This window comes from Pelodiscus sinensis, chromosome 3 (genome assembly GCF_049634645.1).
Source record: "Pelodiscus sinensis isolate JC-2024 chromosome 3, ASM4963464v1, whole genome shotgun sequence".
In the NCBI taxonomy this organism is placed as follows: domain Eukaryota; kingdom Metazoa; phylum Chordata; order Testudines; family Trionychidae; genus Pelodiscus; species Pelodiscus sinensis.
In genome coordinates this window covers 4,859,669-4,885,373 of record NC_134713.1, presented here as the reverse complement: position 1 = coordinate 4,885,373, position 25,705 = coordinate 4,859,669, and the positions used below count along the sequence as shown (strand labels likewise).

At 45.7% G+C, this 25,705-nt stretch overlaps 1 protein-coding gene across 6 annotated transcripts in view; it reads left to right on the top strand.

Moving 5' to 3' along the window:
• Positions 1-25,705, top strand: part of EXTL3 (exostosin like glycosyltransferase 3) — a 220,813-nt gene that overhangs the window by 180,419 nt on the left and 14,689 nt on the right. For all 6 annotated transcript variants that reach the window (XM_075923258.1, XM_075923261.1, XM_075923259.1 and 3 more), the window contains one exon: positions 24,942-25,069. In XM_075923258.1, coding sequence (XP_075779373.1) covers positions 24,942-25,069 — 128 coding nt within the window. The remainder of the gene's footprint in view (positions 1-24,941; positions 25,070-25,705) is intronic.

Genomic DNA, 25,705 nt, shown 5'->3' with positions numbered 1-25,705 from the left:
AGCCTCTCTGACATCCATCGGAATTGATTTAACTCAGCTGCATTAGCCATGCTGGGACCCATAGTGTGGACGGCTTCTGCAGTTGCCACAGTTTTTATCACCACTTCTTCCTCGTAGAAAGAGGATTACCGACGCCGGGAAAACCCCTCTGTTCTTTCGATTTTCTTTTGAAAGAATGCGATTGCAATGTGGATGTCATTGACTTTTTAAACCTCGGTAGTGCAGACATACCCAGAGTGATTGATGTAGCTTTTACTCGCCACCCATGTCCCACCTGCATGGGTGTGTGCACACCCATCCTGAAAAGATTCCCTAGAGCTGAAAAAGAATGGATTATTACAGACAAAATATCATGGACAAAATATTACGGACAAAATATTGGCGAGGTTATAGAGGAAGTTCCCGACTTCTCCCTTCAGGATCACCTCTCTCAAAGATTCCTAAACAGTATTCGGGGAATAGCAAGGAATGCCACCCCCTGCTTTGCTGTTCCTGGAGAGCCCTTTTCACACAGATGAGAAATGGGGTAAGAGAAACAATCTAAATAAACCGCCCCACCCCACCCTTGCAAATAGTAATAAAAATCAAGGAGACCACATGAATCTGAGACCTGGTTCAGAGAAGCTTTTGAGTGACTCTGAAGTGAAAACCTCTGTTGCACTGAACACAAACTAGAGCCAGTAAGAAAAAAGCCAGGAACCTGTGCGAAATAACTGACACAATAATTGGACGCTGAGGAAGGTTCTTTCTCTTGTAGGGGTAGATGGGGGCAGAGACCACGGAAGCCATTGGAGGAGATGAGGAGGGAGAGAGAAGGATTCTGGGATTGGTAGTTCTCTTGTGTGTCATGCCCAAGTAGAGGAGTGCCCATGAAAGGAAATTAAAGTTCCCAGAACACTCCCTTCCACTGTCTTCTCCCTCCTACCATTTCCTGTGGAGTGTTGTTGGTCAGCACCTTGGGTTTCAGGCTTGGAGGGTGAGACAGAAGTGTGGAACACGGGTCCTTTTGATTTGACGTGAGGCTGCAAGGCTCCATGGGTCTTCCGCTTTGTTCCTCACTTTGTATCCCTGGCACCAAAATTCCTTCCTGCTGCCGCTCCTCCAGCCAATCTGCAATGGGGTAAGCTATGGGAGGTGGAGCTTGAAGGAGGGACTCTGGGTGTGAATAAAAGGAAAGGAGTAGGCTGAGGGGGCCAGGGAAGGGAGTTGAGTCTGAAGGAGAGGTTCTTCCCTGACCAACGAACCCCACTGTTACTTCACTCCCCTGCCTGACTGGGCGTAGAATATCTCCCCTCTGACCACTAAGCAAATTCCATAGTAGAATTATTACATATTGCTCGATATTTGGTTTTTAAGGTTTTCCGTTCCACGGTGTAGAAAATAGTCATCGATATATTAATGGAGGTAAAACCCGAAAGCCTGTTGTTGTCCTTGGCTACTACTTTGGGTTCCTTTATTTCAAACCCAAGTCCTTCATTCATAACATTCACTTTCACTCTGAATCTTACGAAGATGCTGGAATGTTTTTGTTTGCATTCAGTCTTTGAGCTGATTGGCTTACACAGTTAGAGCCAATGAAATGTAGTACGTTTCTTTGGCCATGCTCCTGGCCCAGTTGCTGAATCCTTGCCAGCCTCAAACTAGGCTGCTCCCACCTACTACCTCAGGTGTGTCCTTGAAAACTATGCCCCCCTCCTCACCCCCGGAACATATGTCCCAACTCCACTTCCCTTGCGCCGATCACCATGATACTCTGAGGGTATGATCCTTGGGCTGCATGTTCAAACGGAAGACAAAACAATGTAATATTCGGTTAGTCTTTTCTTACAGTCTTCAAGCAGCAATGGGTAGAGTAAAAAAGAGTCCTGTGAAAGACATTCTTCTAGTTTCTGTGGGCCTATTGTTTTTACTTGTAAAGGTGCTAATCTCAAGGCTGTTACAACTGTATTAGGATTGTGAACGACTAGTCGCTTCCCCCCCCCCCCCCGCTGCTTCTATCAGAAAGAGGCAGCAAAGTGGGGGCGAGAGGAAGGCATTCTTCAAAGCAGCAGCACCGTGTGGAACCCAGGGCCAAACCCTGGGTACTATGCGACTTTGCTGCTTTGAAATCCTGCATGCAGCCCGGGTTCAGCTGAGTCCCCAGCTGGCCCCAGAATGCACTTGGTGTTTCAAAGCAGCAATGCTGCATGGAACCCGGGATCAGCTGGTGACTCCCCTGCTGACTGCTTGCTCCATGCGGCGCTACTGCTTTGAAACACCACATGGAGCCTGATGCCGGGCTCCCCACAGCATTTCAAAGCAGTAGTGCCACATGGAGCCCGGGGTCAGAGTCCCCAGCTGACCCCAGGCTCCACGCGGCACTTCTGCTTTGAAATGTCACGGAGAGCACAGGCCCAGCGGGGGACTGCTTGAGACCCCTCTGGCCCCGTGTTCCCCACAGCACTTTTGCCTTTGAACTGTAGCAACAGCCCCCGGGTTGTTGCTACATGTCTAAGGTGGAGGTGCCCTTATCAACTAATTGAATAGTTGATGCAAATTGCATCGACTATTCGATTAGCCAATTAATCTAAATTTAACATCCCTAGACTGTATACGCCATTCTCAATTTGATGTGTGTATTCCTAAAATCTCACCCAGATGTTACTCAAGAGAAGTAATCCCCAAGGGAGACAGGTTCACATGATGATAATCCTCACCTTCTGTGCAAAAGAATGAGTCTGCGGTAAACCAATGTACGCTGGATTCTGTGTTGAAAAACAAGATAATAAAATTGAAGACTGAGCCTACTTTGCCTGAAGCTTGCCTTGAATTAGTAACACTGAATAGTCGACCTTGTAAGTTGATGGCGAATTTAGATTCTGAAGAATTCATAGCTCTCTTCTTGAAGGTTTTGGCAATACACTGTTGTAAAATGCTGAAACTATTCAAATCAAATTTACTGCCGTTGCAACCAGGATATGTCATGAAATTAAGCAGGAGGTCAAGGGCGTATTAAGCAGGAGGTCAAGTTGATCATATTACTCTTTTTGAAAGATCTGCTTTAGGGATTGATATGCTGTATATTACGGATGGAAAGCACATCTTTCACACTTGCTGTGCAGTAGATGAGTGGGCAATGCACTTGTTTGAATATCTAAAGGCATTGACACTTGTCATAAGCGGTTAACTGAATTTCTCTGAAGCATATCTATAGCATTACCACTGATAATGCTGCAAATACTGTATGGTCAAACCAGTCAAGTGTGTGATTCCAGATAAGGAAGGACAGGTTTAAAAAAAAAAAAAGAAAAGATGAAACCGATAATAAGAGTGAAAAGGAAGAGGAAAATAATGAGGGTTTTTTTGGTGGAAAAGCAATTCTAGGTTATGTTACACAACAAAACCGTTTTCAGATGACTGAAGAGAGAGAATCCAACATGACAGGTGCTAGTAGTGTTCTACGAGATCGCTGTTCTCATTATAGCATCCTTACTGGCAAGTTGCAAGCTATGGAAAGAATACTATGTGAATCATACACTTGGAAAGCACATTTGCTTTGCAAAAGGCTTAGGACCTCAGTAATTACAATGGTTATGAAAATATGTAAATTTAAAGAAGCCAATCCTAGATTGTCCAGTGAAATGGAGTTCTGCCTGTGAATAAGGATGTTGAGGCGTGTAATTGACTAATTGTGTAGTTGATACAATTTATATCGACTACACAATTAGTCGATAAGGGAGGGTGCTCTGTCTTAGCTCATGCCAGTCCAGGAGCTCCCTGCCACCCCTCGGTGGCTCTGCAATTTAAATGTAGTAGGAGCTGGACATGTAGGCAGCCTGGCTTCTACTACATTAAACTGCAGAACTGGAGCAGTAGATGATCCCGGACCAATGCAAACTGGGACACTGAAGCTCTGCATTGTATATGTAGTAAGAGCCACCCAGGTCTTACTGCATTTGAAATGCAGAGCTGCAATGGTCCTGGACCAGTCCCAGCCCCCCCCCCCCTGCACCGCTGCCTCTGATAGGGGCAGCCGCGGGGACGAGGGGGCAGGTGGCAGCATGGAGGTGGTGCTGGGGGGGGATCGGCTCCTCCCAGTGCTGCTGACTCCTGGTCTTCCCCCTTGCTGCCTCTCATAGAAAGGCAGCCGGGGGAAGGGGAGGGGTGGAGCGAGTAGTCGAGTACTTGACTCGACAACCCAATAAGCATAGGCTTATCGGGTAGTTGAGTACTCGACTACTCGCTTACATCCCTACACGTGAATATGCTTGAAAAACTCTTAGAACTCAAGGATTTTTGTGAGGATATGGCAGCCACTTCTACAAACCAAGACCTTTATGTGAGTGGTGAAAAATAGAAGGCCACTAAAAATATGTCAAGTATCAGAGGATGTCAAGTAGCCGTGTTAGTCTGAATCTGCAAAAGCAGCGAGGAGTCCTGTGGCACCTTATAGACTAACCGAAGTGTTGGAGCATAAGTTTTCATGAGCAAAGACCCATACTTCTGACGAAGTGGTCTTTGCCTCGAAAGCTCATGCTCCAACACTTCGGTTAGTCTATAAGGTGCCACAGGACTCCTCGCCGCTTTTACTGAAAATATGGCAGCTCTAATTTCTGCTACATGAAAAGCAAAGGCATTTCAACCAGAACAACTTGCTCTGAGTGATTTTTATTAATCCTAGCTAAAATGCCAACTGGACCCATCAAAGTTGTTTTCTTCACCTTTTACTGGAACGGTGTTTGTCTCAATGAAGATCCATGAGAAAATGACGTTGGACAGTGATGCATTTTGATCTTGCATTTACATGGACTCCACGTGCTCTTACATGGACTCCACCTGCTTCTCTCATGAGGACAAAGGAGAAGTTTAAATTTCTCTACCTAATGTGGGCTAACTGGGAATTATACAATTTGATCTTCCGAATGATGAAGGATTTTCAGTCAGACATGTTTGGACCATCAGATGAGACTTTAAATTCTTCCTCAAAGTGAATGAGAAGTCCAAGATTAAAGAGAAATTTTGGTCAAAGTAAAGCCCTTCTTAGATTGTTTTGTTGATGGGCTTCTTTGTGACATTGCACATCATATTCTTCATAGACATATCGTTACTACATGACTATGGCATAATTAAGCTATGTTTTATGGAAGATAGAGCATGTGAGATATCATTGGAAAGGATATGATTTGCTAAATATGATTAGTCAGTGTGTTTGCATGGATTATTTCTGTATCTGGAGCTAAGGATATTCACTATGTAATAGTTGTAACTGCAGTTATACTGAGAGAACACCCCCCTGACGGTAAGAAACCTGCCTGGATTGGCCAATAGGAAAGACAGAGGGTCTTTGAAAATGCTGATATCCTGTCTTCCTGGCATTCCTTCTTGGGAATGTCATAAACAAGCTTTGTCTTACGGTTGCTGTGACACTGCAAGGTCATGTGATGATGTCACCTGGTATGACATACCGCCTTGGACACTGCTGCTAGTTTTCTACTGAAGAGGGTGGGGCAAACAATAGCTTCTCTATGTAAATGCTATTTAAGGCCGGAAAGGGAGTTAATTCAGGTAGCTGGTTCTTCACTGTATCCCCACCCAGACTGACTGCTGGAAACACCTAAGACTGATCTGAGGATAAATGATTGGGGTGCAGGCTGAAATTGGGGTCTAGTTTATAAAGAGAAATACCTGGAACTCAAAGCTGCAGAAACTCTGCCACCTGCCTAACAGAACATTTACGGTGTGAAATTACTATTGATAACCAGTTTCTTTAGTGAATTAAGCTTAGGTTGCGTATTTATTTATTTTGCTCAGTAATCTGCTTTTTTCTACTAGCAAAATGAAGCCAAAGTTGAGGAGGGTGTGCCACTTATCTTGAGCCAAGAGTCACTCTAGGGCAGGCCTGGGCAAAATCCAGCCCACCAAGCCGCTGGATCCGGCTCACGGAGACAGCGGGGAGCCCCAGGCAGGCTCCCCAGCTTGCCCTGGGTGCTGTGCAGAAATGCGGCTGCAGGGCTCCGTTTCTATTTTAAAACTGGACAGGAGGGGGGAAGTTTCAGGAGCCTCCTCACCCCCAGCACAATCCCATTGGCCAGTTTCTGGCCAGAAACCAGTCAGCGAGAGCTGCTTGTTGGAATAACAGGAAGCCAAGAAGAACCACATCCCCCCTTGGCTCAGTTATTCAGTGAAGCACATGGTCCGGCAAGCAGGCAGACTGGCTGGCTGGAAAATTTTTTAAGCTCTGTAAATCTTAGCTCTGCAGGCAGGCAGGCTAGTTTGGCAGCTGGCAGGTAAGTTTCTTGGCCACAGCCTGCTTCTGGTACCCCAGCCCTGTTTCCCCCCCCCCCCCACCCAACATACCCAAACCCTCTGTCCCCCTCTTACACCCATATCCCCTCCCAGATCTGGCACCCCAATCTCCTACCCTAGGTCACATTCCAGTCCCCTGCCGTAGGTCACAACCACGTGCTTCATCTCAACTCCCTCCAGACTCCCTCCTGCACCCCAATCCCTTACCCCATGCTCCCTTCTGTACCCAACCTCCATCCCAGACCCCACATCTCCTCCATTAATATCATGGAAGAGGGTGGCCCTCGACCACTTTCCAAAATCTTGGAGTGGCCCTCCATCAAAAATTATTGCCCACCCCTGCTCTAAGCCCATGTACTAACATATTTTTAATTGCAGCAATGGAGGTTAAGTTGGACATTTGGAAAAACTTCCTGCCTGTCAGGGTGGCGAAACACTGGAATAAATGGCCTAGGGAGGTTGTGGAATCTCCACCCCTGGAGATGTTTAAGAGCAGGTTAGACAGACACCTGTCAGGGATGCTCTAGATCAGGCCAGATCCAGTGGCTTTGTGGACTGGATCCTGCCTGTGGGCCATATGTTGCCCAGGCCTGATTTAGATGGTACTTGGCCTGGGCAAAATACCCAGGTGCTTAACAGGTGATTTCGCAAGTCAGAGGCTCGGGGCTGATGAACCACCTGTGAAGCTATGCAGCGTAGAGGGAGTGCTGGTTCCTTCCAGTTCTCGTGTTCTGTGATTTGTATCACTCATATTCGCTAAGATTCCACCCCGAGCATAAATAGCTTTTAACTCCTGTCTCATCTTGTGAATTTCCAGCCCTCTCCTTCCCACCCCCCACTCCCTGAGGGACCGGCAATGTGGAGACCGCTCCGATTTGTAAGTGCGCAGCAGTATTCTGCTTTCCCCTCGCCTCTTGGGACTCTCTGTGCACTTTGTAGGCATGTAGGAGCAACTGAGCTGGGTTCCTTGCCGACGGCAGTGACTAATCCTCTCCCTCGACTCTGTTACAGAATAAGGAGCTAGCTTTGATCTGTGCACCCACATCCAGCAGCATAATGGCCCTTTCCCTCCGGCTTGGAGGCCAGCCTGGAAAGCGTATTCAAGTTAGATGCTTGTTTAAAAAGAAGTAATCCCCTGGCCGTTTCTAATCCAGGGGCGTGGCTGCAAGAACACCTCTATCAGCGTGGTCACATGGCCCCTCGCGGTGACACTTGTTAAACAGTAGGGGAGAAATCTGGTGAACAAATGGCAGGTTTCAAAATACTGGCTTCGATTTTTCAGTCCTGGAGATGATTCTTAGTTAATAGGGATTTTTTTTCCAATTAAAATTGTAATTGGTTTAACTATGAGCTTTGTTATTTCAACCACAGTGAAGTATAAATCTCCATGCCATTCAGCATGTTGAGGGGAAGTTATTTTAATGAATTGAATCATCCCAAACATTTACCCTTTGGTTAATAAATGTCGTAATTATCCCATGTTAAGTGGCATTTGCAGAGCTGTTGTAGCTGAGTTGGTCTCAGGATATTAGGATTTTATTCTTTGCGCTGATTAGGCCTCAGTTGGAGGATTGTGTCTAGTTCAGGGCACCACATTGCAGGAAAGCTGTGGACAAACTGGAGAAGGTCCAGAGAAGAGCAACAAGAATTATGAAGGGTATAGAGACCATGACCTATGAAGGAAGACTGAAAGAATTGGGCTTGTTTAGTTTGGAAAGAAGACTGAGAGGAGACATGACGGCCATTTTCAGGTATCTAAAAGGGTGTCACAAAGAGGAGGCAGAAAATGTGTTCTCCTTGGCCTCTGAGGATAAGACAAGCTGCAATGGGCTTAAACTGCAGCAAGGGAAGTTTAGGTTGGACGTTAGGAAAAACTTCCCAACTGTCAGGGTGGTTAAACACTGGAATAAGTTGCCTACAGATGTTGTGGAATCTCCATGTCTGGAGATACTTAAGAGCAGGTTAGATAGACATCTATCAGGGATGGTCTAGACCGGTGGTTCCCAAACTTTTCAGCATGCCCCCCTTTCTGATTTTTGAAAAACCCTCACACCTTCCCCCCCCCCAAAAAAAAAAAAAACTTTGTTGAGCAAAAGAAAAAAGAACTGAGCGGGGTAGCACAAGTTGTTAAGCAGGGGAAAAAAAGGAACTGAGCAGGGCAGCAAAACTTGATGTGGGGGGCCTGGGTTGCCTTGTGCCCCCCCTGGAATTTCTTCATGTCCCGTTTAGGAACCCATGGTCTAGATGGTGCTGGGTCCTGCCGTGGGGGGAGGGGACTGGACTCCGTGACCTCTCAAGGTCCCTTCCTGTTCTAGTGTTCTATGATTCTCTGAATAGAGAGACATGGTGGATGAGGTCATATCTTTTATTGGACTAGTATCTGTTGGAGAAAGAGAGAAGCTTTTGATCTACAAAGATCCAGACCTGAAAAAGAGCTCAGTGCAGTTTGGATGTTTGTCCCTTCCCCTAGTGTTTCATACGGGACCCCAAATCCGTAGATAATGCCCTGAGAATTGATTTTTGGTAGAAAACAGTCTCTTCATTCTATGAAGACTCTTCAAACTCTTTCAGTGAGATCTTGCATCTTTTACAGAGGAAGCATCCCAAAGAGTTTTAAAGTTTTATCACACTTAAGGATCAGAGTCGCATCATAATGTTAAGTGCCTTGCATCAGCTCATTGTTGGCCTCAGAATTTTATACAGAAGTGAAGCCTTAATGAAGCCTGTATCCTCTTTCACACCCCAGTTATGAGAAAACAGACCCTCCAAGTGTGAACTTGATGTGCTGTTGTCTTCCAGAGTTTGCAGAGTGCCTGAAAAACAGTGCAGAGCTGGGAACAGCCTCCCTACTCTCTTATTTATAGTTCCATGTTAGCTCTAAAACCTGATGAGTATACACACGGTGTCAGTATTACTGAATTTTAAGTGGAGCTGGAGCAAAGTACTACTGTAGTTCTTTTCTTCCTTCATTCTCTGGTTCACAGTCAATTTGATTTGCAAATTACACAAAGGTCATTTTATACTCCACTGAAGTACAAGCTCTTGGAGATTGTAATGCAACTTGAACAATGAACTATGTAGCAGTTTAGGATGGGAAGTGAAGAATATTTTAAACAGCTGGAATAGCAAAGGGAATTCAGGTAAGCAGAATACAAAAGACTATTAGGCATGTGTGAGTGTAAACAACTAATAAGCAGATGCTTATCGGTTAACGGTGCCAGTTACACTCTGGATCTGGGTGGGTAAGGGCTGCCAGCCCCGCGTCCTGGGAGGTGGCTTTGCTGCCGCAGCAAAGCCTCTTGGGAGCAGAGCCAGGCCCGGAGAAGTTGATGGCCCCACACTCTGGGTAGGTTCACTGCAGGCTCTGCTAAGCTTTATACTCCTGAGCCTGCAGCCCGGGTAACCGCTGAGATTGTAAGAGTGTTGGCCATATATGTATGTCAACTTTTCTCTGTGCCTGCCAAAAAAATAACCAGAACAGTCAACTGGTGGAATACACCCAATTTAACAAATTGAAAATAATTGCACCGGCTCTGCCAGAGGTTTTACTTGACTGCTACTGTGTTAATCCTGCTTGACGGATCCCTGATAACGGAGAAGGAACCTGCAGAAGAAATACCTGCGCAATAGTACTGCGGGTTTCCACTAAAGAAAGCCTCTGTTCATGAAACAGCAAGGCAGTCAGCCAAAGAGCCCGTCATGGAAATATAAGCTCTGCCCAATTTAGCGAACAAGGGCGAGATGTTTCAAATCGCCACCTGGAAAGACATCTGCTTGACAAACGGTTCGCAGCGCTCGCCCCCTCTCTTTGTAGGTGCTCTGGCTGTCCCTGGTGTATTTCATCTTGCAAGAGTCATCTATTTCAGATTGACATTGCTGTGACTGTGTGCCTTTAATGCCAATGAATGAGTATTGCACAGCGGCTGTAGGCTTGGCTGAAACCATTTCTCCTAAAAAGGAGAGACTACCTCACTTACTGCTGAACCACCATGCTAATTCTTACATGCCTTCTTTTAGACAGAGGTGTGACAGTATCTCCCACACACCCCCACAAGCTCTCGGTGCCTTTGCAGCCAGACTTCTTTGGGGCCCAGCAATGCTTCTTTATCAATGAAACTAGCAGGGCATGAACTTGTCTCATAGGAGGTTTATGCTCAGGAGTAACGGTAGTTCGGAATAGGAAGCCTAATCCGAACTACCTAGTCCGTGCTGCGTGTAGCCACGGGCATGGAGTCAGAACTAGCGGACATTTAAAAATGGCGGCGCCCAGCAACATGCAAATGAAACCCGGGAAATTCAAATCCCGGGCTTCATTTGCAACTCCGGTTGCCTACATTAACCACCCTAGTTTGAACTAGGGTGGTAGTGTAGACATACCCATAGTGTTTAAATAATCGTAAGTTGTGAAGTGATTTTTAAGAAGTAATTTTGACGAAGCACCTTATTTAAAGTAATCGCAATGAATTACACAATTAATAATGCCATTAATAACAGAACCATTTATTTAAATATTTGTGGGTGTTTTCTCCATTTTCAAATATATTTACCTTAATTATAACACAGAATTCAAAGTGTACAGTGCTCACTTTGTATTTGTTTTTTATTAAAAATTGCATTGTAAAAAACAAATCTAATGCAAATAATCAAATTCTAGTACTATAGTACAAGCTCTTTATTGTGAAACTGAGCTTACAGAGGTAGAATTATATACAAAAAGAAAACTGCATTCAAAAGTAAATCACTATAAAACTTTAGAGCCTAAAAGTCCACTCAGTCCTATTTCTTGTTCAGCCAGTCAGACAAATATATTAAATAGTGCTGCCCTTTTTTGGTTTACAGTGTCACCTGAAAGTCAGAACAGCCACTGCTGTAGCTAGGATTGCAAGGCATTTACGTGTCAGATGCATTAAAGATTCATATGTCCCTTCATATTTCAATCATGTGTCCATACTAATGACTAGTTCCACTTGATAGCTATCCCAAGCAAGAGTAATCCAACACAGGTTGATTTTCTTTTTTGGGGGGTCAGGTTCTGTAATTTCCACATCAAAGAGTTGCTCTCTTAAGACCTCTGAATGTATGCTCTTCCCTCATCCCCTTCTGATTTTGGATCACACTTCAGATTCCTAAACTGAGGGTCAAGTGCTGTAGCTGTCTTTACAAATCTTATATTGGTATCGTCTTTGTGTTTCTTCAAATCTGCTGTGAAAGTGTTCTTGAAATTAACAAGTTCTGGGTCGTCATCTGAGACTGCTATAACATGACATATATGACAAAATGCAGGTAAAAAAGGAAACATACAGTTCTCCCAGGCGTTCAGTCACAAACTTAATTAACACCTTTTTTTAAATGAGCATCATCAGCGTGGAAGCATGTCCTCTTGAATGGTGGCCAAAACATGAAGGCACATACAAATGTTTAGTGTATCTAACATGTAAATAACTCACAACACCGGCTACCAAAGTGTGATCCAAACACCTGTTCTCACTTTGGTTGATACTGTAAATAAGGAGCTGGTATCAGTAGTTATCTATCCATCCACCCACCCATCCATCTATCTGTCTATCCATCTAATATGTAATATATATAATATGTAAGAGTCTCTTTGTCTCAGAATCCATTTCTACAAGAACTCCTAAACAGTACGAGCTAGGATCAAATGTGGGATGCAGCTTCCTCTTAGCCTAACTTAAAGCAAGGTCAGGGTTTGATTGTGCCAGGAAAATGGGAAGTGCCTGGAATGGAACAATTTTCCATAACGTGGAAGGGTGGAGGCTGCCACACTGCAGAGTGACCGCTGGGGGCAGCCTCACCAGCAGGAGAATGGCCAGCTGATAACGGGGCGCGACATTGCTAGCCACTTGACTGGATAAATGGCCCCCATGCCCCAAACAGTGCCAGACAGGGGGGACCTTCAACCCTTCTCCCAGGACTAAGCAGCACAGCATATCCCCCTCCTCCCCAAAAAGTTAATGACTTGCAAGTTGCAGATCTCCAAACAAATGACCTAGATGTGAAAAATGCCTAGTGTTGTTGCCCAAACCCTACAGCATCGCCTCTCCTCTCCTTAGATGCATGGTTCAAGGCACCTTATCGTTTTTAAGGCAGGCTCTTGTCCTGTGGTGATTAGTAACCCTGAGCTGTGCCCACGAAAGCTCATGATACCATCTCCATGTTTTGTTAGCCTTTAAGGTGCTGCAGGACTATTTGTTGTTTTTTAAGTGGTTTTATTATAACTCACCTCAGTAGTAAGTGCTAGCTGCAGGCTCAGCTACAGAAGAGACTCCTGAAGTACAGTAGACCATCGGGAAGATGGTCGAAAGTGCCAGTGGTATTGTCACTACGTGACTGGTGCCTCTAAGGGGAGTCAGAGCTGAGTCTGTTCGTCAGGAGCTCCTTTAAGAGGCACTAATGAGTGGTAAGGCTCAGACATGTTCCTCCAGGATGTGACCTTCGCCTTCCCAGGTTGGTGAGGGGACCTGCTTTGAGGGCCTTGCTTCTGCACAGAGGGGCTTATTCCTTGTGAAGTAGGTCATCTTAGGCCCCTGGTGACCAACCAGTTCTGAAGCAGTAGCCACTATAGTGCCTGCTGCTCTAGCAAACTAGCCACACTCCACCAGCCAAATAGCCATGTGTGGCTAGTGGGTTGGACACCACGGTCCTAGGCACACTGGGCCCTGCCTCCATCTAAAGGAGCCAGCCACCTCTGGCGGGATTCAGGCACACAAGACCCACTGCAAGTTATTGGAACTTGAAAAACGTAAGAAGTCAGTGGCAAAACAGAACCCTAAAATTGTCCTGAGAAGCCCAAGAATGGTAGAGTCAATGTAAGCAAGCAGCCACTGCAATTAAATTTCTTAACAATGTGTCTGGGTGGTTTGGTTTTTTTGCAAGGAGTGGGGGTTGGTTAGACACAAACCATTAAACTTTAATTTAAACACGTTGGATTCCTCCTCTCCTCCCTGTTTCTTTTGAGATGTTCAACAGCTGTATCCATACAGAAATGAATAATAATGACTTTTATTCCTCTGGCAAGCTGTTCTCTCGTCTTTAAGACCGGCAACCCACTGATCTTGGGTAAAGTAGTTTAACAGCAGCATGGGTCTTTATACACATCACGAGCATAGACATAATATCAAACTAACGAAGGGTTTCTCGCTCGTGTCATATTGTGTGGAGTTTATTGCGTCGGGGGGATAATTTATGGTGGTTTTATGTTGCATTATTTAATTATGCGTATTTTTGAAATACATCTGTTTTGCTAATTCACAGGCAGCCTGTGCTGTTTCTGATTATCTTGATAGCAAACGATGGTGTCAATTAAACTCTCCTTCAGACCTCTGGAGATGCAGTGCTAAAATAGTCCGTTAATCCTCTTAATTCAAATCTGTAGAGATGGGTCTGGGTTGGAGGTGGCTGAGCACTGCAGAAAAAAGTCAATTCTAGCCCTAATGGTTACAGGGCATGTGAAGAGCTTTTATAAATATTGCCAGGGGAAAAGGAAGCAAGAGGGGAAACAGAGATCTGTTAATACATGAGAAGGGGAGTAATGGTGATCTTCAACTGTGTGCTCAACAAGAAAAATATAGAAATATGAAGACTTGCTAAAAGTAGCTATTATGGAACATAGAATCACAGAACACTAGAACTGGGAGGGACCTCGAGAGGTCATCGACTCCAGTCCCCTGCCCTCACGGCAAGACAAAGCACCATCAAGAGTACCCCTGATAGATGTCTATCCAACCTGCTCTTAAATATCTCCAGTGATGGAGATTCCACAATCTCCCATTGCTTAAATTGCAGGTGAGGAACTAATTCTGAACATGTACATATCAGTCTGCCCGGATTCCAGAGAGAGAAGCACGGTATAAATGCCTAACCGAGCAGACCATCTCGAGAATTAGCTAACAAACTGACTGACACTAAACATTACTTTTGAAAAATCTAAAGACAGCCAGGATGCTGTCGGAAAGCAGTTGTGGTACCCATATTCCAAAACAAAAGGAAGAATTGTCCAAGCCAGAATGATTAAAAAGACTTGTACTTTTCAGCTTAGAAAAAAGGAAACTAAGGGGGATATGATAAAGGTCTATACACTCATGACTGGTGTGGAGAAAGTGAATAAGGAAAACTTATGTACTTGTTCCCATAATATAAGAAATAGGGGTCACCAAATTAAATTAATAGGTAGCAGCTTGAAAACGAACAAAAATACATTTTTCTTCACTCAGCGCACAGTCAATCTGTGGAACTCCTTGCTAGAAGATGTTGTGAAGGCCAGGACTTTAACAGGGTTCAAAAAAGAACTAGATACATTCATGGAGGTTGGGTCCATCAGTGTCTGTTAGCCAGGATTGGTAGCTTCTGTCTGGAAATGGATGACAGGGAAGGGATCACGTTATGATTACCTGATGTGTTCACTCCCTCTGGGGCATCTGGTATTGGCCACTGTCAGCAGGCAGGATACTAGATTAGATGGACTTTTGGTCTGGCCGGTCTTAGTTCTTGTTTCCAGAGATCATAAATAATCAGAAAATGATGTTTATAGTGGCACCTTTCTTCCCAGAAATCACACTTAAGCCCAGTGGATTATTTCGTCCACCACTGAAATGCTGCCACTGCTGGTGGGTCAAGCAGCTGCTGTTTAATGCTACCTACCATGTTAGGAAAGGAAGAATGACCTGTAGATACTGCTTTTGGGGAACATCGCGGTGTCTGTCTGTCCCTTCCTAGCTTTCCTAAGCTGAAAAGAACCACTCAGCAGAACATGTACTCAGTTTAACATGCTTATTCTCGGAGTGCTTCCATAATAGCGAGGGAAAGTTTATTTTCTTATTGGCTGCGTCTAGACTTTGCGGAAAATCTTGCCAGCTGTCTACACTGGCCGCTTTGAATTTGCGCAAGAACACTGACGAGCTAGATTGTAAGTGTTCTTCCGCAAATACAATGACTCTCCTGTTTGGGAAAAAGCCTTCTTGTGCAAATGCTTTTGCTCAAGAGGGCCAGTGTAAACAGCTGAGAACCGTTTTGCGCAAAAAAGCCCCGATGGCGAAAATGGTGGTCGGGGCTTTCTTGCGCAAAACCGCATCTAGATTGGCACGGACACTTTTCCGCAAAAAGTGCTTTTGCACAACAGCGTCCGTGCCAATCTAGACGCTCTTTTCCACAAATGCTTTTAACGGAGAAACTTTCCCGTTAAAAGCATTTGCGGAAAATCATGCCAGTCTAGACACAGTCATAGTGTGTTAGCTAGGGAGCAGCCATGGGTTTACCTCAGTCTTAACCTATATGAGAAATGCAGTTGCCTTGTCTTCACTAGGCTTGTCCCACTGACCATGCGTTGGCTAACGTGCGGAAGAAATCCGCTTTCTTTTTTCCTGATAAAGACCAGGGCTTAGTGATGAAGTTCCCAGTGTCTTGTAGAGTTTGCTCTTTGGCAGCAAGCCTGAACTTTCAGAATTTCTCCCAGGGCACAGGCTCGCTTCATGGTTTTACCCTCACATTATACGTGAAGCTTCATGTAAAGCCCAAGTGTCAAACCTCACTCTTGTCACAGAAGAATTTGAACAGATTGGTGTTGATTTATTTAGCGTTGCTGCAAGACAGCTTCTGGATTACTCCCTTGACTTTGCCACATCTGTGTGCACTTGTAAAGACCTGTTTGGCTAGCATACCTGTGAGTGACCGAAGGAGACAATTCATCTTAAACTAGTTGGCCTTAGCATTGTGGGTTTATGAGTTACAGAGTGAAATACATGGATTGACCTGCTGACCGTTGAAAAGATCAGGAACTTGTAGCCCGTGTCTCAGCAGTTTGACACATCCTAACTAGTTGGTCGTCAAGAGTTGCATTCATCCATCAAATGTGGAAAAATGTCTGCATCAGAGCTATTGTTTGATCCCAGGAATTCTGCCAGACACTGCACTGGTTAATTTAAACAGCAGCAAAGATGTTAAAAGCCAGATCCAGAGACCGTTTTTCTTAATGGCTTATGTATGACTAAAGCTGCAAGCAACAAATTACAGGGAAATTCCTAGGGAAGAGACAAAAGTAATGACAAAGGCAACTAAAAGTCAAAAGTCCGGCAGAATTTTGTACCGATACGATTTTTTTCCATTTTGCGTGCCGATAGTGAGCACAATGTATGTACTTTGATCAGTGTTGGGTTTATAACAGCTGCTGTGAGGAGGTTAGCCTTTTGTTGAACTCAAATTCATCTTTCTTGTCATCTATCTCACTCCTCCCTGGGTAATGGGACACAGCCTACTAAACGGTTCTGTTGTCACAAAGCCCACATCCCTTTGGGCACAATCCAGCCAGATGCTTTAGCAAAGCTTAGTTTTAAGCATGTAAATAACCCCCTTGGTTTCGTAAAGTGCCTTGTCGGAGAAGGGTCTTTACTAGGTTCTCATGTGACTCTGTGTGTAACCACTGGAAAATGGAGAGGGTGCAGAAAAGGGAATCACTTTTGTGGGCTCCAAAAAATGCCTTAGTGAGACTCAGTCAGTTTAGCTTGTCAAAAAGCAGATTGGGAAGTGACTTGATTATACAGCATGAATACCTTGGCATGGAGAAGATAGTGGGTAATGAACAGCTCGTTAACCTGGTGGAGAAAGGCAGAACAAGAACCAGTGGCTGGAAGCTGAAGCCAGACAAACTGAAATCATGACTGATTTGAAAAAAGTGAATAAGGACACGTTATTTACTTGTTCCCACAATATAAGAACTAGGGGTCTCCACATGAAATTAATAGGCAGCAAGTTTGAAACAAAAGGAAGTTTTTCTTCACTCAGTGCAGTCAACCTGTGGAACTCCTTGCTAGAGGGTATGGTGAAGGCTAGGACTTTAACAGGCTTTAAAAAAGAGCTAGATAGATTCATGGAGGTTAGGTTCCGTCAAAAGCCATTAGCCAGGATGGGTAGGAATGGTGTCCCTAGCCTCTGTTCGTCTGGAAATGGGTGACAGGAGGGATCATGTGAGGATTACCTGTTGTGTTCCCTCCCTCTGGGGCATCTGGCATTGGCCACTGTCGGCAGACAGGATACTGGGCTGAATAGACCATTGATCTGACCCCATATGGCTGTTCTGATGTTCTTAGGTGCAGATTTTGAATAGTGTGTTGCAATGGTTAGTCACACTAACTGCGCAGGGAGGTGGTGGATTTACCTGCTCTTAATGTCTCCATATCAAGGCTGGGCGCCTTTCTGGAAGAGATGCTTTAGCCAAACGCATGTTGTTGGACTCGGTCTGGAGTAGTGGGGGTAAAACTGAACAGCCTGTGAGGTACAGACTAGGCTAGGTGATGTAATGGTCCTTTCTGGCCTTAAACCTCCTGAATCTGTAAACTTTGCAGATCTCCATCATGTTTGTTCAACTGTAACGGCCCATCCATCCTTGTCTGCCAATGTATGTGCCCGGGCCACATTGTATTTGGCTGCCGCCTCTATTACCCCCATGAACGCCAGAATGGGATGGTATAATTAATATTAGGAAGGTGCTTTGGGATCCCTTAGAGGAAGGTGATCTAGAAGGGCAGAGTGCCATTTAGTTTTATTTTAGCTTTGTGACTAAGCCATGAGGAATTATTAAATCTCACTTAATGTCATCTAAGGGAGAGACCTTGACTTTTTACTTAGCTGGTATAATAACCTCTGTTTTTTATTCAGCCCAACGATTTACGGCATACATTTATACCAGTAATGTCCATTTCATGCCCAACAACTGCAATGGATTCTTTTTACAGTCCCATTGGAATCTAAGGAAATAATATTTGATTCAGAGACTTTTTTTATATTAATTAATTTGGCACCATTTTCGGCCAAATTAGTTACTTCATCAGGAAATGTTTCCTCCCCCCAAGCTTTCTTCATAGTTGTATTGTTCTCTCTAATAATGTATAATGTGTCCGTTTCGCTGGCCCATGGATGCAATGTATACATTCAAAGTGAGAACTAGTATTGCTGGGACAGAGGTAACGGCTGACGTCTGTCAGCTGTCACAACAGATGTCAGATGGGGGGAATGTGAAATTCTTAGTCCAATGTCAAGGTAAGTTTGGCTCGGAAAAGACATCTTGTACTGTCCCCTGCCAGGCCAGAGGACGAGAGAGAGAGAAAGTGAGTGTGTGTTCCACTCCCTTCTCGCTTGATCCAAAAGCGGCATTGAATCAGTGTAAGTGTAACCCTTGGCTGGTCACTGGTGAAATCTGGTAGCATGGTGCACATCCTTCCACATGCCTTGGTGCACACAACAAAATTTATTCCACACAGAGATGGAAAAAGGCTAGAGGGAACACTGATCTGAAGTCATCTCGATCATTTGTGTAGAGACAGGCACTGCCACGACAGGGAGGTCTACAATGAGACCTACCAGTTCTCTTGACATGCAGACACACAAATGATGCAACCAGACAGAGCAGAATGATGGTGCCATGTGCATTAACGAGTTGCTCAGAGATAGCAAAAGAGGCCCAGGTTGGTGGGTCCGGTGTTTCTGCCTGCAGTCACGAATCCAGGTCAGCGAGCTGATCGTACGACCCGTGGTTTGCGTGCTCTTCTGTTTAGTGAGCTGGGTGGCCTCTGTCATGTACATTAAGTTTTTTCTCTGTGTCTGTCATTGAGAGGCCCGCCCAGACCTCGTTTTCCTCATGTATATTCATTCCTTCTCATCTTCGCTGCACCTCCATTTCTTGCCTTTAAGTGCAAGCAAAGATTACATCAGACCCCTCCTGGCTCCTCTCTGTAGCCTCCCGGCTCCTTTCCACAGAGGCGCAGACATTCCCCTATTCACACCACTTACACACTCCCCACGCCCTCCCTTGTCACAGGATAGAAAGCTTAAAGATTGTACAAGCAATCGCTGGAAGTTACAAAGCTTGCGAGAAGTTGCAGAACTTGAAGCTTTACATGAAAGTCACATGGCTTACAGTAACAGAAAGTTACATGGCTCACCATGACGGAAACGTACCCGACTTAGAACAACTGAGAGTTACATGGCTTACAATAGCAGCGAGTTACATGGCTTATAATACAAAAAGTTATATTTCTTACGTCCACATTATACTGGACTGGGTGGAGGTTTTATACAACATACCACCAATAGAAACACATATTGTGGGGCTAATTAGCTAGGTGGCATTTGACTCTCCTGGGTGGCCGCCCAAGCACACACCGGAACACTAATTAATCTTCTAAGAGCATGCTATGAAGGAGTGACTGGAGAAACCTAATTACTCAGTGTTGTCTTTGCTCTAAGGTAGACAGCTGGGAGGCGAAGGACTGTCAGCGCTGGACAGGTCTAGCATGGGCAGCAGCAATGCAAGCTTCCCCAGCCAACCAGTCATGCTGGCTTCCACAGGGACAGGCTCCGTGGCATTCATTGTGGAGCTTTTAGGCTGCCCACAAGGGTTCTAGCTACTGGGAGCATCCCAGACGTAGATGCCTAGCCACTGGCCAGCAGATGGCAGTAGGCCAGATTGTGAGCTGGTATAAATATGATCCTGAAATGGTATAAATCAGGACAATTGTCAAACCCCAGATCCCAACAGCCTCATGCTTTGGGGAACGGAAGATGTGGATAAAAACTGTCCATCTTGCTCCCGGGATCTGAATAGCCTTTAACGTTGGAGAGACTAGCAAGTCCAGATCTAACATAGGCCCACTTTCCAACCAATGGAAGGACTTGGCTGTATTTGGCCAAGGCCCCGTCCATGAGGTCCTGGAGCAGTGTCCTGGCCAGAAATTCAGCCCTGCCACCTTCCAGCACTGGGAAGAGGAAGCGTGTTGAGGTTTTTTTCCCCAGACGGCTCCTGGATTCTTTTCTATGGTTTTTGTCTTTTACGTTGACCTCTGGTTAGCAGGCCAGTGAGAGAGGTGTGAAGTCAACCTGTTGCTTATGGAAGGGAGAAGGAACTAGGGATGTAAATCCTGTTTGATTAGTTAACCGGTTAACTGATTAATCGGGAGCAGGGAGGGCCAGCTGGAGCATGGGCCCCTTCTCCCTACCGCAGCTGGGCTGAAGCAGCCACCATGCCGCAGGGCTAGAGCAACCCTCTGCCTGCAGAAGATGGGGACCTCCCGTGGGTAACAGTTGACCATTAAGAGTGATGCTTAGTGAGTAACCGGTTACCCATTCACATCCCTAGAAGAAACTTCTCTCTCTCTCTCTCTCTCTGCCTGATGCTGTTCTTCCTCCCTGCTTCTTTCATCCTTCCATTGCCTACTTAGCTTGTGAGCGCCTCAGGGTGTAAATTCCCTGACACGCTCTTGATGCTATAGCGGTAATCATTCAAACCTAGGGTTGTGAGTTCAATCCTTGAGGAGGCCATTTAGGGATTTGGGGCAAAAACTGTCAGGGATGGTACTTGGTCCTGCTGTGAAGGCAGGGGACTGGACTCGATGACCTTTCAAGGTCCCTTCCAGTTCTAGGAGATAGGCAATCTGCATTAATTTATTAAAAATTTATTTATAGTTCTCTGTGGTTTCAATCTACTTCCCACCAGAATCATTGACAGGACTTCTCTAGGCTTGCAGGCGAGCCGACATCGTTAAGATAAGACATCCCATTGTACGGGCGAGATGTGCAGTGTATCAATATGTTCTCCTCCCTACCGGAATTATATTGGCTGTATAGTTCGTTACTTAGGCACAGGCAATGCAAGTCAAGTGCTGCAGAGAGGAAGAAAATATTCTTTCCCAAGTCACCGATGGCCAGGATTTTCCCACAAGACACGACCAGGGAAAATGAGGCCTATTGTAATAATGCAGCATGACATCCATAAGGGAGTGAAACCCATTTAGTATTGTTGAACAGACGTACGGACTGATGAATGGCTCCCACCGGAACACAAGGCTGTAGCTTACTGGAGAAGCTCTCACCGACGTCATGAACTTTGAAAGCGTCTCTCCAGCCGTTTTTACAATAGCTGCCCAAGCCTGACACTGACTTAGCTGTTTAGTAATCCCTCGGGAGCTGGTGTGCAAGGGAGCAAAGCTGTTAGAATGCAGGCAGGAAGAGGCATCCACAATGTGTAGGACGGAGGAAGCACACTGAGGCATTTCGCATCCCCCTGCTAACGTTGCAACCCTGTAAATGCAATAATACATCAGATGAGAAATGGTAACCGGGCTGGAGATGGGAGTTAATAGCTCTCAATTAAATAGACAGAAGGGTGGTTTTTCTCTGCCTCCACTTCCTCCCAGATCTGATTTTTCTGAACGGCTGGCTGCGACGCACAGGCTTTTCTTGGCATGTAATTTAGGGATGCAATAGTGTAGTCGATTAACCAGTAAGCAAAAGCTTATAGATGAATGCTATAGACTACATGCATTTCCCTCACCCCCCCCCCCCCCATTGCTCCCCCCGACCAGTAAATTTTTTAGCAGCCTGGCTCACTCCTGGCTTGCGACGGGTCCAGGACTATCCCCGGTGCAGCTCTACATTTGAAGTGTATTAGGAGCACGCGGGCAGGCAGCCCAGCTCAGTTTCAGCTCATGCCAGGTCTGGGAGCTCACGTGTGCCCTAGACAGGGGCTGCTGCCACCCCATGCTGCTGCCTCTTTATCAGAGGCAGCAGCATTGGGCAACAGGCAGTTAGTCCATGAGGGGGGCTTGGCTCCTGAGGAGTGAGGCCGGAATGCACTGGCTGCTGGCCCCGCCCCCGGGGACAAAAGAATAGTCGAGTAACCGATAAGAATTCATGAGGTTACTCGACTATTCAATTAACCGATATTTAACATCCCTAATGTCATTTTATCGAGGCTGTTCCATGCCTGCCATCCTTTGTGCCGAATTCCTGTAAAGCGAGGGCTCGGACAATATCCGGTGACCCGTTGAGCAGCCGGGAAGCACCAACTGGCAGTTTCGTCCTGCAACGTCACCCTGACGGCCGAAAGTGCTGCCTCTCCTCTGAGAGGCGACTTTCTCCAGGCCATCGCCGGGCCTGCTCAGTGCCACATCGGCTGAAATACATTTTTGCTCCTGCAGAGTCATTTTTGCTCCTGAGGTATCATCAGCTGAGCTGTTTGCTCAGGGCAGCGACACGGCCAGTCAGAGATGTTTCGATCCTTTCTATCACCCAGAGCTGCATCCCAGGGTCATCCTTGACTCCTACCTCTCGCCTGTCCCGCACGCTCAGGCTACAACCTCTTCGGCCTCAGTAGCATTGCTAGGATTGCCCCTTGGTCCCAGACCACATGGCTCACACTCTTGTCCAGGTCCTTGCGGCTTCCCATTGGGAGTCTGGAAACCTCCTACTCGCTCGCCTTTCTGACTCCCGCTACTTCCGTCCGTGCCGTATTTCCACTGCCCCATGGTCAGGCCCTAAGCCCTTCACAACCTGTCTCTTACCAAGTGACCGTGCCAATCTGTAACCCCCATTTTATCCATGCTGCTCCCTCTGCTTTGAACACCCTCTCTGGCTTAAGCTAAACCCGCGACCCTCCTCCAGAGCCACTTCGAGCGGGATTTGTGTAGGAAGCTGCCATCGGAGGTAGTTCCCTGATAGAAGACGGCTTGTTGAGCTCATCTGTTTGTATCCGCTGAATGAGGCCTGACAGAAACACAAAAGCTGTTCTTGTTTTGTCACTTCACTGCCGTGGACCTCCCCTCCCCCCCCCGCCAAAAAAAAATCCGTCTTCTCATAGTGTGTGTCTCTGTGTGGTTAGCATCCTCCAATGCGAACTAATTGAATAGACAGCCCGTCTGCTGCGTGAGCGCTGCCTGCTTGGCTGTGATACACTCCCGCTTCGAGTTGCATAATGTGTTCACTCTCTGCAATAAATCGTTGGTGTTTTTGATGGATCTTTGGTGAAATATTTTAATGCCTTTCTGTGGAGCCTTCCATTTTTCCCCCAGTTGCTATTGACAGAAGAGAGCACGAACGCTGGCTTTACATGGCACTTTAATCACGCCAGCTGTCACACAGCTCCCTGATACAAATACTTTCCACTGCGAATGGTTTCAGTGTGGCTTTTCATATGATCGCATGTAATCTTATTTAATGGAGTCTGATTGCCTTGATGCTTTATTCTTTTCACCAGGTTGCGGGCTATCGGTTTTAAAACGGGGGGTGATGGTTGAGAGGAGAGAAACCGAACATGATTAAAGGGCTGGAGAGATGGATCTCAGGAGGGAAGACCTAAGAGAACTGAATTAGTTATAGCTTGATTAGGCGAGGGGTGAATAACAAAGAGTGTTGGAGGCAGGTTCATATTTGAAAGTGTAATCGACGAGGAAGCAGGAGCAATTTAATATATACTTTCAGGAGTATAGAGCTTGGGGAAATGGAATGAATATAAGAAAGGGAAATTTTAGGATGAATATGTGGGGAAACTGTGTGACAATTAGATTTATTTATACGATCTGATCGCAGGGTACGTCATCCCACAATATGCTTAAGGTTAGACTGGACAAAACACTGGAAAATATATCGCAAGGTCAGACCTTCACTAGCCAGGGTATGGGCTAGCAGTCCTCACGGACCTTCCTCATCTCTAATGTCAGCCATTCAGTTATTTTTATAGATTGTCAGGAAATTGATGGGAAACAGTGAGTAAAATGTTGAGCTTGATATAATGATTCTGAGTAACAACGCGGGGCCCGAACCGCAGCTGCAAACAGAATGTTAGGAATCATTAAAAAGGGGATAGAGAATAAGACAGAGAACATCTTATTGCCTCTATATAAATGCATGATATGCCCACCTCTTGAATATTGTGCACAGATCCGGTCTCCTCATCTCAAAAAAGGTATCTTGGTATTGGAAAAAATTCAGAAAAGGGCAGCAAAAATAATGAGGGGTTTGGAATGGGTGCCACTTAGAACCAGAAGAGACCTCAGAAGGCCTTCAAGTCTATGAAGAGAGATTAGAAAGACTGGGACTTTTCATCTTAGAAAAGAGGAGACTAAGGGGGGGGTTATGAGAGAGGTCTATAAAATCATGAGTGGTGTGGAGAAAATTAATAAGGAAAAGCTAGGAATCACCAAATGAAATTAATAGGTAGCAGGTTTAAAACAAAACAAAAGGAAGTTTTTCTTCACACAATGCAGTCAACCTGTGGAACTCCTTGCCAGAGGATGTTGTGAAGACCAGGACTTTTACAGGGTTCAGAAAAGAGCTAGTTAAATTCATGGAGGTTATTAGCTATTACCTTGGAGGGGTAGGAATGGTGTCCCTATCCTCTGTTCATGAGAGGCTGGGAATGGGTGACAGGAGAGAGATCACTTGATGATTGCATGTTCTGTTCACTCCCTCTGGGGCATCTGGCATTGGCCTCTGTAGGCGAGCAGGATACAGGGCTAGATGGACATCTGGTCTGATCCCGTATGGCCGTTCTTAAGTTCTGGTGTAAATTGGCTCCATCTAATGTCAGGGGAATTAATCTGATTCATGCCTGCCAAAGGATGTGCCCCTTAATGTGGAGAGGCTCCATCAACCAAGTAAGACAGGCGAAAATCAGCAATTCGAGGAGCTGGAATTCACTGAGTTCATCGTGGGAGCAGAGACCTTACAGCTTATGAAGTACGGGGGCCAAATTGCATAGAATTATATAGAAATGTGGCCCTGTAATTGCAGCTGCTGCGGTGGCTTGCCCGTGTCTCTCGAGCTGTTCTGTCAGACTGGTGAATGGCTAGCTATAACCGTTGTATGTTTGGTAGGTTGTCCGCACGGAAAAGAACAGTCTGAACAACAGGTTCCTGCCATGGGATGAGATCGAGACAGAGGCCATTCTGTCTATCGACGACGACGCCCACCTTCGCCATGACGAGATCATGTTCGGGTTCCGGTGAGTGGCGTGTGGGGTTGGCTGGGGTCGGGGACTGCTTCAGGGCCGGACACAGTCATGCTTGGCTTCACCTTGTTGAGAACCGTTTCCCTGTAAGAGAAGACAATTGTGAGCTTAATGAGCAGGGCTCGACAAATAATGTAATCTACTTGCCCGTGGTGAGTCGATTACAACCTGGAAGAGCCGGTGCAGAGCAATCTGCTCACGCGAAGAACGCAGAACAGCGCGGCTGGCGAGCAGGGCTTGCTGCCGCTTGGCGAGCCCTGTTAATGAGTAATCCTAAAGTGCTTTGGAGATCCTTGAGTAAAAGGTGCTATGAATACAAAGTCTTTATTATTCTTAGACATAAAAACAGTGTTAATAGGGTTACAAAGTCGAGAGCACAAATGTCAGGAAATGCCAGATCAAGGTTGCCTGTGCAGTTGTTATAACTACAAAATCACATACTGCTTTTTGCACAAGAAAAGGTCACTGCAGTTTTTTACCATGGACAAAACAACGTGTTTTCCCCTCATCCTGTTCTCAGAAAACAGCTGAACCATTTTGGGGGGGAATTTTCAACCTGAATAGTTAGTTTGACAATGTTATAAGCAACTGAAAACAGGGTCTTATAATGGGAACCTTTGGGCAGCCTTG